Here is a 15,701-nt window from a genome sequence, read left to right as displayed (position 1 = left end):
GGGTTTACACACACACACACACACACACACACACACACACACACACACACACGCTGGTGCTCTCTCACACATACACACACCCTCTCCTATGGTTTATAAATGCTTCTAAGGACTACTGACTGAAAGATCACTGTGCCCTCACTTTGACATTCCAGATCCCGGTTCCGCTGTCTACCTCTTCTACCTGCCCATGGATGAAACACAGAGCCAACACGGGTAGAAAAAAATACATGGCATTTATTAAACATATGTGACACAGATTGTAATATCAAAGTAGAGCATGCATGAACAAATTATTCATTTAACAAAAACACCAGTCGATAATGAAAACATGAAATGATTACATTCCACAACATACAAAATTTTTTCAGTTAAAATGAGAAAGAAAAAAATCACAGGTAAAATAAATACATTGATTTCAGTGAGCCCCATACAGACATAAGGCACAAATTAAACCGGAGGATTAGCACATGGGAATGAGGCACCCATGCCCGCAGGAGGCCAGTCTCCAACCGCGGCTCCCACACCCCACACACATCCAGGCACCAAGAAGAGAGAGCGTCTGCATGCTGGGAAGCCTTCCCTCCTGGCCAGGTCTCCCCAGGTGCCCACGCTCCCGCAGACAGGCTTCTCGGCACCAGAGAAACACTGCCTCTAATACTTTTATGGGTAAATAAAACCTTCATGCTGTAACAAATGATCCTGACGTGAATAACGTGAAATTTCAAATTAATGCCCTTTTTCCTCCCAGCTGAAGGCTAGTAAAACAGAAAATAAATTGTGAGGGAATTCTCCTGACAGAATTTCAGTGTCTACTCCCAAAGCTAATGACGGCCCAGTATAGCACGGTTGGGTGTTTGAAATATGACCTCGACACCTCTCTCTCCTGCCCTCCCCTTCCACCTCCGCTTTCCTTCATGTTTTAGAAGTAGATCAGAGTCAGCAATCTCCTTTCTGGCTTAAACCTGTATAGGACGAGGTGGTAGCCACCTTTCCCAGCCTCAAGCCACAGGGTTCTAGGGCCTTTGTCCCTCTGTCCAAAGCGACTGTCTCCAGGCGCCTAAGTCAGAGTTTTCTTCAGGGTTAACTCCAGGACTCGTGTGTACGGTGTGTAATTCCTGGAAGGCATTGCGATCTCACGAGTCCTCCCTGTTGGGCTGAGAAACGAGAAAAGGCAAGTCAGGAAGATCGACCAAAACTCCCCACAGTCTTCAAGTGAGACAGCTCTAGAAAATGGTTTTGCAGCCACAGCAGCCTGAAAATAAACTGACACAATGCAGTTGAATCTTTTGTTTAAATATTATGAGGGACCATTAATCTTAGCAATTTAGATAGGTCATGCTAAATATCATTCAGAAAAATAAAAAAAAAACCCATGTATTTAAAGAACTCAAAATTATTTTAATGTAGGGGAGCCTGGGTGGCTCAGTCGATTAGGTGTCTGACTTTGGCTCAGGTCACAACCTTGCAGTTTGTGAGTTCAAGCCCCAAGTCAGGCTCTGTGCTGACAGCTCAGGACCTGGAGCCTGCTTCAGATTCTGTGTCTCCCTCTCTCTCTTTCCCTCCCCACCTCACACTCTGTCTCTCTCTCTCAAATAAACATTAAAAAAATTTTTTTAATAAAAAAATAAAATGATTTTAATGTAGTGTGTTAGGTACTATAATAGATGCAAAATGAGCCGGATATTCTCCATTTGCCCATTCGGTTAACTCTCCCCCTTCTCCACCCCACTCTGTGCCTTTGGGAAGCTGACCTGATGTCAGCATCCATGGGCTCCCTTAGGATTTAGCTTCCAGTTGGTTTTGACCAGTTGGGAACTGGTAGCAGGGGATAAGAGGACGGAAGGACGGTGAGGTCGTCACATTTGCTCCCTTCTGGCCGGGCAGCAGGTTGGTGGTTGGCTGCATTCCTCTAGCAGAGGCCACAGTTCCCAGCACCCCCCTTTTGTGTGTTCTATTGGCTTCTTCCCCCTGCCTCTGCAGAGGCCCAGACTGGTGACCACTTCCCCTGTGCTAGCTCCAGAGTAAGCCACTGTCCCTCGTTTACTTTTCTCAAAGCTGTCCAAACCTTCATCTAAGTCTCTTCAATCCTCCTGTCCTGCCAGGACCTTGAGCCATACAAGAATTAACATGTTACGGGCAAACTGAGGGCAGGACGAGTTCGCGGCACTTAGGAGGAGGGCATCTGGAAATTCGCACAGAGGGGGCATCTTGAAGGGTGCTGGGGCGTTCCCCTGGTGGACAAGGAGATGGGAATTCAGGCAGAAGGGACAGTGTGCGCAAAGGCAAAAGAAGGGTGAACACAAGGACTCTGGGTGTGGAAAGATACGCTTGGTAGGACTGGAGCAAAGAGTTCACGACGGAAAATGGCAGCAGACGAGGCCTGGTGTGGAAGGGCCCTGTGTGCCCTAAGGAGCTCAGAAAGGGACACAGAGCCACTAAGGAGGGGAGTGATAAGCTCATGTTCTTATTCTAGCAAGATTCCTTGGCACCACTGATGGTTGGCTGCAGAGGGATTAGTCTGAAGGCAGAAAGTGAACAGATTTTTGCGATTTAGGAGGTGAGAGGTCATGAGAACTTGAATTCTGACTGTAGCACTCGAGGTGAAGTAGCAAGGAAAAGGTAGGGAGATACTGGGAAGGTAGAATTAACCAGGATTTGGTGAGTGAGATGGAGAAAATATCCCACTTCTTTTTCCTCCTGGACACATAACTACCTTTCCCAGCCCCCTTGGCAATGTAATGGGCCATATGACTAAAGGGGCAAAAATGATGTATATTATTTCCAGGTTTAGCCCATAAAATCCTTCTGCATAACCCTCCATGCCCAATCTCTTCCCTTTCATGCAGAGGATGTAGCGGAGGGCCCAAAAGGTCTCCAAAACCCAGGCAGAGTCATTAGTTGAAAGAATCTGGGCTCCTGAATGACTGTGTGCAAGGAGGCCCATGCCAGTCAGTCTTGGACTGTATCACGAGAAATCACTATTTTGCCAAGCTGAGGTTTGTGGGCTTTTTGTTACAGCAGCTAACATTTCTTACCCCAACTACTGCAATGGCCAATCGTACGTATGAAATACGAGTCCGCTCCCTTCCCTGAACTGCCCGTAGCCAATCTTTCACAAAGTGATATGGAATCTACCTCCTTAGCTACTGTTTTGTCATCTGTCTTCTCTATTCCCTCAGCCACTGCCCGAGTTGAGGCTCTCAACATTTATCTTTGACTATCTTTGACTACTTTGAATACTTCAGGAGTATTCTAAATGGTCTCCCTGCCTTCGGTCTCAGCAAGTCTTCCCCCTCTGCAAATCCTCTAACCATTTTGCTGTCAAAGAGATCTCACTGATAAAAGAAGCACATTACTGTTCCTAAGACTTTTCAATGTTGCCCCATTGCTTCCTGGATGGAAGTCTAAGCTCCTGTGCATGGTCTTAAAGGCCCTCTACCATCTCCTGCTATTTCTCCCATAGTTTTCGTCATGGCCACACTGCCCTTCTCATGTTGTCCCCTCCACCTTGAATGCTCCCCTAATCAAATGGGTCTGGTGAATCCCTGCCTGTATTTCAAGATTCAGACATCACCTCCAATATGACAGTTTCCCTGATTCTGCACCGCAAGGATAGAAACGATCATTCCTTTCTTTTTGTGCTTGTTTTCAGTTTCCTTGAACAGTGGTGCTCACTTTTCTGCTTCCACAAGGTCACTTTTGCTAAACCTTCCCCGCAGGTAACACCTCCCACTACCCTGAAGTGATTTGTAACTATAGTTGGGATACAGCTTCTTAGGCGGTGTGTTAGAAGCTTGGGGGAAATTTTAAACTTTTATGTCTCTCTCCAAGAGATTCAGTATGTCTTCTCCATGCTCTCCAAACCATCCTCCCTACGTACACCGCGAAAAGGACTTAACGGGCTTCTGGCACACCACTGGAAGCATCCCACAGCCCCCATTGGTCTACACATCCTCTGCCAGTTACAATTTCGTGAAGGGTGAAAACCGTAGCTCACCCCTCTCCATGAGTCTAGCAGCTCACTCAGGCCAGGCACACAGCTATCACTCAATGTATGGATGACGAAGGAAACTAGGGGATGAAGGATTCCCAGGAGTAAGTGGTCAGCAGGTCACCTGCCATAGATAGAGGAATCCACAAGATCTGTCAGTTGAGGGGTCCCCAGTGACCTGACCAGGCACTTTAGTGGAGTGCCAGGGGCAGGAGCCAGATGGTGATTTGTGCCAACCACTGTGAAAATTCCACATAACGGAAATGGTCTCTGGTGATAATATCCTAAAAGCCCATAAAGTCCAGAAATATTTATAAAGGTGAACGTTCTGGGTTTCAAAAACAGGCTTTCCTATCCCAGCCTTTCAAAAGGAAGTGAGGTATTTTATTTGGTTGATCACTAGGAAACAACAGGATTTCAAGAACACAAATAATTTCAACCACAGAACTAAAATTCAGCCATTTTCTTTAACACTTTAAGGCTATTGTTAACCTTTTATTAATCCATAAAGAGGCAGTTCCCCCGGGGGAAACAATAGCAGAGTCAGCAAATAGAGCTTTGACAAAAAACTACTTTGTGTTCTGGTCTCGACGATAGAAATAGGAGATGGAGGCATCTTAAAGCACTTACTATGTGCTGGGCACTTGTGACCACGGGGAATATGTTTCCATTACATCACACCTATTCAGGCATAATTTATGAGCTTGCTGGAAGCCAAGATTCACTAAGGGGCAAGGAGAAAAAGTCTTTTTTTCTTTTCATTTTTTGTTTTTCATTTTTTCTTTGAAGGCTAGCGGACTGGAAATTGCTCTCAGTGGCTTTACTTAATATATATCAAACTTTCAAATGAAACTCTTAAGTGTTTTCTAGAAGACAGGTGTTTAAAACCCCCGAAATGACAGTGAGTGCCTTCTCAGCCCTTTCGTCTTTGCTCTAAGATCTGTGCTCTCTAGAAATGTATGGAATGCAAGGGTTAGATGAAAAGGAGAAACGAGGCAGAAGGTGGTATTTGAGTCAACTAGACACAGAGAACCTGGGTCTCCAGCAGGCTGGTGGCAGGGGTTATGGAGGTCACGAAGCAGGTCATGCAGGGAGGAGACAGGACTGTGTGGGCACTGAGGCCATCCTGGAGCAGAAGTGCCCACGGGGTACTGAGCTTAGGGACCTGGTATCATGGTGGCCGCCACCAATGGAAATAGGAAAATGCGCCCTCTATGCTGGGACTTCATACCTGTATCTTACTTCACCATCCCAGCAAGCTTCTGAGGGAATTGCTGTCAAAAACCTTCCAGTTCTGAGTGAAGAAACTGAGACTCAAAGAGGTTAGGGATTTGCCCAAAGCTGTAGATGTAGTGAGAGGCGGACCCAGGACCTAAACCCAGGTCTAATTTCTAAGCCAGTGTTCTTAACCACTACTAAGAAGAAGTGGCTTCGATGGAAAAAAAAAATGATGCAGTCAGCTATGGATGCTGTAGGTGGGTATGAAGATCAATCAGCCAGCACGCTGGGAGCACCCAGCAGGGAATGAGGACTTGTGTCTGGAGAGGCTGGAAGTACCTGAGAGCTCAGCACAGGAAGGGCAGAAGTAAAGCCAGGAGACTGGCCGCCAGCTTTGCAAGAACCACTGTAACCAAGATAGAGCCACGAGAAGCTCCCGTGGTGAGGATCGGAGGTGGTAATTAGCGATCAGATGAAAATCCCTGCCCTGATGGAGCTTATGTTCTAGTGAGGAGAGGGAGAATAATCACAAAGAAGTAAAACATAAGCAAAAATTGCTTCTTCGGGGTCCTTTATGAAGTAAATAAATAGGTTGTATTACAGTACAGATCACCTGTGTCGGTCCTCACTTGGTATGTACCTTTCATTCATTCAGCCAACAAATGTTTATTGAGCATCAAGAAAGTGCTAGACTAGGGGGTGAGGGAGCCCAGAGTCCCCGTCCACAGGAGTACACGGTGTTGGCAAAAATGGGGAAATGGTGGTGGTAGGGGGAGGAGTTGACAAAAGGGGCTTATTGGCTCTAAAATTAAAGAAAAGGCTGATTTCCAGTTTTCCCAGCATGAAAACCAAGCAGCTCTAATTATAAGTCAAACACGGTTAGCAGCAGCACAGCACGAAAGGCTTTGCAGGTACAGGCAGAAATGAGTCCTGGGTGGCCTGCTCTACTGTGGGGCTTCGTGCCTGGTGCCTGGAACACCCTGGGACTTATGTTTTACTTCTGACGTCTCAGTTGGAAGAGACCTCATCCATCACTGGGCCTTCCAGAGGTTTTTTTTTTATGCAACGTCTAGAGGGTTCCAAACCACTGATAGTTTAATTGGAGAGCTTAATGCATACTGGAGCATGATAGACTTGAATCCATTTCACAATCAATCCACCTCACAAAATTACTAATAACCATCAGTAAAAATTAAGTTAATGAAATTATCATAGCATACCCAAATTCAGTTGTATTTGATACAGCGTCTTACATAATAACCAGAGTTTTGGTTTAGTTAACAGTAATCATAACTATTATTTATTAAGTGCTTAACTAGTTACCGTGCTAAATGCTTTATATACATGGTTTCATTTCATCCTCATAGAAACCCTGTGAGATTTGATGTTGTCCTCTTCACTTCCGTTTTAAGGATGAAATCTCTGAGGCTTAGGAGAGATTAAGTACCTTGCCCAAGGCTGTGCTCAGCAGCTGGCTGGGCAGGGAAGCCCCACAGCCTGAGGCTCGCCACACTGTCAGGTTCTTTCTTTCTTCTTTTCTTTTTTCTTTTTTTTAATGTTTTGTTTTTTGAGAGAGAGAGGGAGGGAGACACAGAATCCGAACCAGGCTCCTGGCTCCAAGCTGTGAGCACGGAGCCCGACTCAAGGTTTGAACTCATGAGCCATGAGATCATGACCTGAGCCGATGTTGGACTCTTAACCGACTCAACCACCCAGACACCCCTGTCAGGTTCTTTTTGAGAGAACATGAGTGAGAACAAAACTCATCTGCATAATTGAGGCTTAATTCAATACTTCTATTGATCTAAAACGTTTTGGAGGAGGCTGGGCTAAGATTTTTTTTTTTAAATAATCTCTACACCCAACATGGGGCTCAAGCTCACAACCTCCACATCAAGAGTTACGTGCTCTACCGACTGGGCCAGCCAGGCACCTTTTGGAGGAAGTTGTTTTTAAAATATTCTGGAAAACACCATGGGCTCTTGTATTAGATGCAAGTTTAAAGTCCAAGTAAGAACCAGGAATTTTGTTAAAACGTATACGACACAATTCAGCAACTCTGTTTATTGTTATTTTTTGAATGTTATTTATTTTGAGAGAGAGAACGAGAAAGCAGAGCCGGGAGGGGCACAGAGAGAGGGAGAGAAAGAATCCCAAGCAGGTTCCTCACTGTCAGCCCAGAGCCAGATGTGGGGCTTGATCTCAGGAACCCGTGAGATCATGCCCTGAGCCAAAACCAAGAGTTGGACATTTAACTGACTGAGCCATCCAGGAGCCCTCTATTTATTCTTTTTTAAATCACACATGTACCACACCAGGACTTTGAAGACCTGGTTTTAATCCTGGCTGTGTGGTTTCAGTAAATCACTTCTCTCTGGGCCTTGATTTTGGTATTTTTCAAACATGGGAATTAAACTAGACTTGGGGTGGGGGTTGGAGGAGCTCCTGGGTGGCTATGTTGCTTAAGTATCCGACTTTGGCTTTGGCTCAGGTCATGATCTCACGGTTCGAGTTCCAGCCCCGAGTTGGGCTCTCCACTGTCAGCACAGAGCCTGCTTCGGATCCCCTGTCCCCCTCTCTCACTGGCCTTACCCCCTCCCCTCAAAAATAGACATTAAAAAAAATAATAAACTAGACCAGGGGGTTCTAATTTGTTTTTGACCATAGAACTCTTTATTCAAACAAAATCTCACTTGGAATACAACACACAAAACATACTAAAAGCTGAGTTTCTCAGGTTTGGTTTTGTTTTGTTTTCCAGGAGGGGGAGGGTCCCCACAGGCCAGCTCCTTGCTCACCTTCTCACCCCCTGAGGCATCCGGAGGCCTGACCCTGAGCCCCAGCACAGAGCCCAGCAGCACCAAGCACAGGTGGGAAACTGCTACTCTGAATTCTCTCTAAAGACCCCGAGCTCCTCACCACTCAGGCCCGCGTGGCACCTTTCACATAGTAGGCACTTAATAAGTATCTGTGAGGAAGCGAATGAAATCTTACTCTGCCTTTCCGGAAATGCGGATACGTAGTTTTCATTTCCTCTGCTGATTGACCTACGCAGTTAAAGTGCTAAGATGGATCCTGGGGGAAACCAAATGTTCCGTTTATGGAAAAGCTGCTTTTAGATACTGAAGTGGCTTCCAAGTCCACCATGGCCATAAGTTAAGGGTCTGTCAGCACTTCCATTATGAAAACCGCTTTGTGGTTTCATAACTTAGCCATAAAAGTTTGCTGCAGGCTATCCTTCGGCATACAAATTGAAAACCTTGTTTTAAGCCAAAATGTGGGAATTGGAAAACAAACAATTTATTGGTTTCAGACATAGTTTTATACACGTCTTAGCCAAACAAGATTTATTATGTGGGCAATTAAAGTGGACTAAACCACTTGATTCTTGAAAAACAAAAAAAGGACAGAAATGATCAAACTTTGTATTTCACAAGGAGGCCCTGGACATGATCATTCTTTTTGGCTTTATTTTTATCCGGTACTTTGTCCCCCACATTGATGAGACCTCGAGTCTACTTACATACCCTTCTCCCTGCTTGTGCTGGTTAAATCTGAGCAATCACCTACTCAAACCACTGACTTTACTGAATGGGAAACTGAGGCCCCAGCAAAGAGAGTCCAGCCTGAATGTATCCCGCCACTAGCTAGGGGGACTAGACCCAGGTATTCTACATCCCAGCTTGGCGATCGGCTCACGGCCGTTTCCCACCAGATGTAACCATTCAAGGTTCCAGGATTCTGCATTCTTCTGGCTTGCTAATGTCTAATGCAACACACACAAATACACCCTCCCACAAACAGTATATGAGGTACTTTGTGATTTTGGCTACCTAAGTCACAAGCCACATGCTTATAAACTTGTTTTATGTCCTCTTTGGGCCAAGCACAGATTTGAGCTCCTAGAGATGGTGGGTTAGTTACTAGGTCACAGACTCTCCTCTTACTAGGGAGAGACCCAGGCATGGGTGTGTGGAGCAGCTTAAGAACAAACGGGTCAGTCCTCGAGCTCAGAAGTGCAACTTAACAAACAAGGCGGTCGTTCTTGTTTGTCTGTCATGACTGAAACAGATCCGTTTATTTGCGCCAGTGCTTGACAATACAGTGTTACGGCCCTGGGGAACAGGTGCATTTGTTCGACTTAGAACTTCTCCTCTGTGTTACCAAAGCCCCTCGCAGGCCCCTCTGGCACTGTCGTAAGTGTCTGCCCCCATATCTGTCTCCCCAGACCGCATGTGGGGCAGGGGCAGGAACCAAATCTCATTCCTCTCCCTATGCCTCTGGCACAAAGAAGGTACTCAACTGATGTTTGCTGAGTGAATGAATGGATAGAGAAACAAATGCGTGCACTTATGACAGGGCCAATCTTTCTCTGACGTGGCTTCTCCAGGCCTCTCTTCACTATCCCCTCTGCCCTGCACAATGCCCCTGCTCCCTCAGAAACCAGCCAGACTTCTCAGCAGCGATCATTTACTGTTGCAGAAATATTTTTGATAGAAAGAATGCAATTCTGGTAATAACAGCCCCATAAAGTACTTTCCTAAGTCAAAGAGGAAGCTGAGTCAGAAAAATAGGAAATTCCTAAATACCTGGGTAGAAGATCACAGCCTACTCCAATCTCTCTGGTTTCCACCTCAGGCTTGGGCTGGGTTTCTGTTAAATAGTCCAACCTGCTTTGTAGTTCATTATTCTAGAGAGGAGGAAAAAAGTACTTTTAGTAAAGCAAATCTGTCCCCCACAAACATGCCACGTATTGCCCGATTTCCCCCTGTGACATGGACATGTCATAATGTATTTTTTGAGCACCTCTTACACAGTAGGAATTAAAGAAACACATCCTTACGGAGAGTTTTCTGTGCATGTACATACATATGGATCCAATTCTGCATAAATGGAAACAAACGAAATACCCTATTCTGTGCTAAATTTGGGGTCTTTTTCACTCAGCAATTTGTTGTGACTATCTTGCCATGTTTATTAGTTTTCTTTTTATGTCAGCAAGATATTTTAATGGGTTCAGAGCATTCCATTGTATGGATGTACATTATTTATTTAACTAGTCTCTTATTGATGGCACTTAGATATTTACCACTTTCCTTGCAATTATAAATAAGGTACAGCTCATGTTTTAATACTCCCTTATTAAACTATAAAATGAGTAAGTCTATTAATTTAATTTAGTGGGAAATACCTCCATAACTTAATAATTAGTATTTCTTAGGTTTGGAAAATTCAGAATCTCAAACATATAAAGTAGAACAAGCTCCTTGGGATTAAAATTAGCATTCTAAATAGTTTTTCTTCAGGCCAGAGCCAGACATTACCTAGGTTGATGATTAGATGCTCAGGAATTGGAAATTTGCCCCATGGGGGAAATGAAGGACAAAGGAGCAGGAGGGTTGAGGATATTGGAATGAAAATAGAAGTGATGGTGCCTGACACCTAAAGTGCAAACATGCAAATTCCAGAACGGGGTTAACACGATTATCTCTGTGCATTGAGAGCTTTCAGTTGTTTTTTTTTTTTTAAGTTCTTCTGTATATTTCTCCGTAATGCTAAATTTTCCTTTTTTTTGTACATTACTAGTTTCTTTTTCATGATTTTTTTTTTCATCATGAGAAGCATAGTTTTTCATCCCCATCACCTTATGCAACCATTCTCCCAGCCACCTCATCTCTAGTAACCATCAGTTCTCTACAGTTAAGTTTGTTTTTTGGTTTCTCTCTCTCTTTTCCTTTGTTCGTTTGTGTTGTTTCTTAAAATCCAAATATAAGTGAAATCATATGGTATTTGTCTCTCTGACGTATTTCACTTAGCGTCAGACTCTCTAGGTCCATCCATGTTGTTGCAAATGGCAAGATGTCACTCTTTTTATGGCTGAATACTATTCCATTGTGTGTGCATGTGAGTGTGTGTATAATATGCACACACATTTATATAAAATACTTATATGTATATACACACATTTATATATAACACACACATATATATAAGTATACTCAGACCACGTCTTTATCCATTTATCAATGGACACTTGGGCTGCTTCCATAAGTTGGCTGTTGTAGATAATGCTGCAGTAAACATAGGGGTGCATGTATCCCTTGAATTAGTATTTTTGTATTCTTTGGGAAAATACCTAATAATGCAATTGCTGGATGGTAGGGTAGTCCTATTTTTTAATTTTTTGAGGACCCTCCACACCGTTTTCCACAGTGGCTGCATGAGTTTGCATTCCCCTTTCTCCACATCCTTGCCAACAACTGTTAGACTAAATTTTCACTAGGCAATACCGTATCTACTTATCTATATCCTCAGAACATGGCATGTCAGAAATACAAAATAAATATTTATGGAATAAATAAATGTATAAATACTTTTACAAGTAGCATGTTATTTGCATAATTAGAAAAAAAAATTTTTTTCTTGTCTTTTTTTGTTTTAAATTGGACCTGAAGCTAAAGCACTACTGTAAGACACTAGATTAACACATGCACGTTGAAAAGTCCTTTGAAAAAGAAGCTCATTTGTTTCAAAAGAAAGTGGGGTACAGCTCAGGAGCTTCTGCTCCACATGGCTGATTCCGAGGAGCAAAGCAGCGGCTCTGGTACAAACCCATGCTCTGCTAGTCTATGGATCCTTGCACAAAAGTGGGAAATGGTGTACAGGGGGAGAATGCATTCCAGATTCGCTAGCAGCTGACAAGCCACGACAGCTGGATGGGCTCCAAACCTATCACTTAATGCTCAGGATAGAAAAATGTTGCTGCTGGCTTACTGCCTGAGGTACAACATCTACACACACACACACACGGCTTCCCCAGCAATATTTGGACTCTCCCATTCATTAGGAAAGACCAAGGCAGAAGAGGCTTGCCCATTAACAAGCTCCAGAAATCCCTTGTCTCTTTTCTCAGAATAGAGTAATAATGACGATTTCACATAATTCTGAGTTGACTACCCATAGTTAGGAGGCATAAAAGACAAGGTTAGTACCCTTATTGGTACATTGAATACAGTGCATAGCAGACTGGTAGACACAAATCCTTTGTTCTATTTCAGAAGGACTCTATGTGCACATCAGATACCTGCTGAAGGCTGATATGAAAACCCTGTACTCTTAAAATTTAATGCCAAATATATATATATATATATATATATATATATATATATATATATATGAGTTATCTACTATGTATCATGTCGTGTGTAAAGTTAGGGGAGCTAGTTAAAGAAATAGGGCATGAGTTGCAACCCTTGATTTCAGTCTTTTGAGGATACGGACTACCAAAGAGAAAATAACAGAACAAAATCAGTCCAATGCCAGAGGGATCCACAGACTATAAGGGGGGACTTGGAGAATATGTTGAGTGCAAGATGTGGAAAAGGATTGAACTGTCCATGAAGATTTCCTGGAGTTATACAAGGGAAAGAGAGTAAGAGATACAGAGGGATGAGTGGTCCAGAATTGGGGAACATACCAGGTTAAGAACAAGCACCTTAGTGAAGTATGCAGGTAACAAGAGTTGCTTGTGAAGGGCTACATGCACCTTTACAAGGACTTTATACCCAATTCTATAAGCCCAGAGTCAGCCCTAGATTTTATTTCAACCACTGGCCCTCCAAGTGAAAGTTGTCCTGGAAGGAAATAAAACTGTAGGTAGGAAGATTAGTCAAGGAGGCCACTGTAATTTCCTAGTTCAGAGAATGAGAGCTGCATTTATAACACTGAGCAGCGAGCACTCAACCAATGGTTGGTCCTGCAAAAATTAGCTATCAATCAACTCTGGACAGAAGACAAAAAAGCATCTATTAAGGTCTTGGGAGACCAAAGACAGGCGGGCTATAGAGGGGAGTGATAGGCTTAGAACGGGTTCTCTGTGACTCATTTGTTTGTTTTTGTTTGCAGCTTTGCCCAGGAGCAGTACTGTCATGGAGACCACACAGACACTTTAAAAATTCAACAGAAAGAACATCTTTCTGGTAGAAACAAACAAACAAAAAAACAGAAGGAGTCCAGCGTAACCAGGACTGCCAAGAGTAAAGGGGAAACCAAAAGGAGAGTCCATGAAGGCAGAAACTCTAAATTCTGTGTATAGACTCAGCTCAGGTCTCCGGCAAACCCCTGAACCATGCATGTATGGGGCAAACTCAAAGATGTTTACAGCCAAGGCTTAAAGAACTGAACTGAGATATGAGCCATCACAGCATGGCAGGGTAGAGTTGGGTCTAACCAAATTCATTACCTAAAACAAAAACCTTAGTGCTGCTCAGAACAATAATAAAACAATCCAAAGTCCAGGTTATAATCCAGAATTACTCGGCATGCGAAGAGTCAGGAAAATGTGACCATTCCCAGGAAAAAGGAGAACCAATAGATGCCAGTCCAGAGATGACTTATGTGTTGAAATTTTCAGACAAGGATTTTAAAACAGCTGAGCACAGCTGAGACCTATTGAGCACAATGAGGTCGAAGAAAATGTTTCTAATTGATGTAATAAAAAAATCAAAGAAATAGAAAATCACTAGACTGAAGAAAAGAATGGAGATGATGCAGTCAGTGAACTTGAAGACACATTAACAAATCATTCAATAAGAATAAGATAAAGATTGAAGATAAATGGAGCTTCCTGGAACTATGGTACAATTTCTAATGCCTAACTGGAATCACAGAAGGAAGGATAAAGAAACTAGAGCAGGAAAAATACTCAAAGAAGTAATGGCTCAAAATTTCCAAAATTTGGTGAAAGACATAAATTTACAAGTTCAAGAATCTCAGCAAATCCCAAACAATAAATTCAGAGAGAAATACACATTGGTATATCCTAGTCAAACTAGTGAAAACCACCAATAAGGAAAAAATCTTGAAAGCAGTCCTGTTACATATAGGGAAACAATAATTTGAATTACCAAGGATATCTCATCAAAAACGATGGAAGCCAGAAGACAGCGCTAAAAGAAACTGTCATCCCAGAACACTCTATAATTCAATAATGAAAGTCGAATAAAGAGCTTACTGTCAGAAAAATGAAAACTAAGTGAGTTTGTCCCTATATGAGCTGCATTACACAAAATGCTAAATAAAAGGTCTCCAGGCTGAAGGGAGATGATACCAGAGAGAGATTTTCAGGAATGAAGAACATCAGAAATAGATACTATATGAGTAAATATAAAAGACGATTTTCTCTTAATTTCTCTAAAATACCATTAGATTATACATTATATATGTTACATACACATATTGTATATACTATAGACTATTAAAGCAAAAATTGCAATGAGTGTATTTGGGTTTGTAATGTGTGCAGATGTAATACCTATAATAATAACAGAAGGGGGAGGGGGAAATGGACCTATATCATCGCAAGATTTCTACATTCCATATGAAGTAGTACAGTATTACCTCTGAGTGGATTGTGAACAGTTAATGATGTATATTGTGATACCCAGAGCAACCACTAATATACTGGAGAAAAGAGAGCAAAATGCCAGCTGATACAGTAAAATGAAATTCTAAATATTGAAGTCATCAAAGGGGGAACAAAACAAATAAGCAAAAAATAAAAATAATAAAAACAAACTAGAGGGAATAAACAAAAACAATAAAATGATAGACCTAAATCCAATCATATTAATTATCAAATGCCAATGAACTATATAGTCCAGTAAAAGAGACTATCACAATATATACAAAAGCAATATTTATGTGCTGTCTACAAGAGATCTGCACTAAAGACAAAGACATGGATCAGTTAAAACTAAATGGATGGAGAAAGACACACAAGGCCAACAGTAAACTTAAGAGGTCAGGAATAGCTATATTAATACCGGGGAAAATAGGCTACAAGACACACAGTATGAACAAAGCAGTGGCAAACATTTTATAATAATGAAAAGGTCAATTCATCACCAAGACAAGCAATAAAAAAATGTGTGTCTAATGAGAGAGCTTCAAAATATATGAAGTAAAAAAAAAAAAAAAAATAGCTGGTCTAAAACCATAGTGATGGATTTTAACACCCTTCTGTCAGCAACTGATAGAACAATTACACAAAAATCAGAACATAAACAATAGTATCAACAACCTAAATCTAATTGATATTTATAGAACACAAAAATAGAATACCTATTTTTTTACACAAACCAAGAGAAATCATATGCTGAGCCATAAAACAAGACTCAATAAATTTAAAATAGGTAAGACCATACAAAGTATGTTTGCTGACTATAACACAAATTAGAAATAAAAAACAATACAATATCTAAGAAACCCTCAAATATTTGGAGGTTAAACCACACACTTCCAAGTAACCTACAGGTCAAAGAAGAATCCCAAAGGAAATTAGGAAATATTTCAAACTGGATGATAATGAAAATACAACAGCAAAGTTGAGGGGTGCTACTGAAGAGAGCATGCAGGGACATTGATAGTTGCTGGTATTAAAAAAGAAGAAAGTTTTGGGGTGCCTGGGTGGCTCAGTCAGTTAAGCATC

General features: G+C 42.2%; 1 protein-coding gene across 2 annotated transcripts in view; it reads right to left on the bottom strand.

Moving 5' to 3' along the window:
- Positions 1-217: 217 nt before the first annotated feature.
- Positions 218-15,701, bottom strand: part of MYZAP (myocardial zonula adherens protein) — a 90,857-nt gene continuing 75,373 nt past the window's right edge. Inside the window, exons 12-13 of one of the 2 annotated variants that reach the window (XM_040492810.1) lie at positions 9,802-9,902; positions 218-1,157 (exon numbers count right to left, since the gene is read on the bottom strand). In XM_040492810.1, the coding sequence (XP_040348744.1) occupies positions 1,061-1,157; positions 9,802-9,902 (198 nt within the window). In that variant the 3' untranslated portion in view covers positions 218-1,060. Of the gene's footprint in view, positions 1,158-9,663; positions 9,686-9,801; positions 9,903-15,701 lie in introns of those variants that run through there. The other variant, XM_040492811.1, reaches the window with a different exon arrangement.

This window comes from Herpailurus yagouaroundi, unplaced genomic scaffold, assembly GCF_014898765.1.
Source record: "Herpailurus yagouaroundi ecotype Mexico unplaced genomic scaffold, PumYag 184, whole genome shotgun sequence".
Taxonomy (NCBI): Eukaryota; Metazoa; Chordata; class Mammalia; order Carnivora; family Felidae; genus Herpailurus; species Herpailurus yagouaroundi.
Note: the sequence above shows the minus strand (reverse complement) of the source record. Positions and strands in the feature narration are given on the sequence as shown.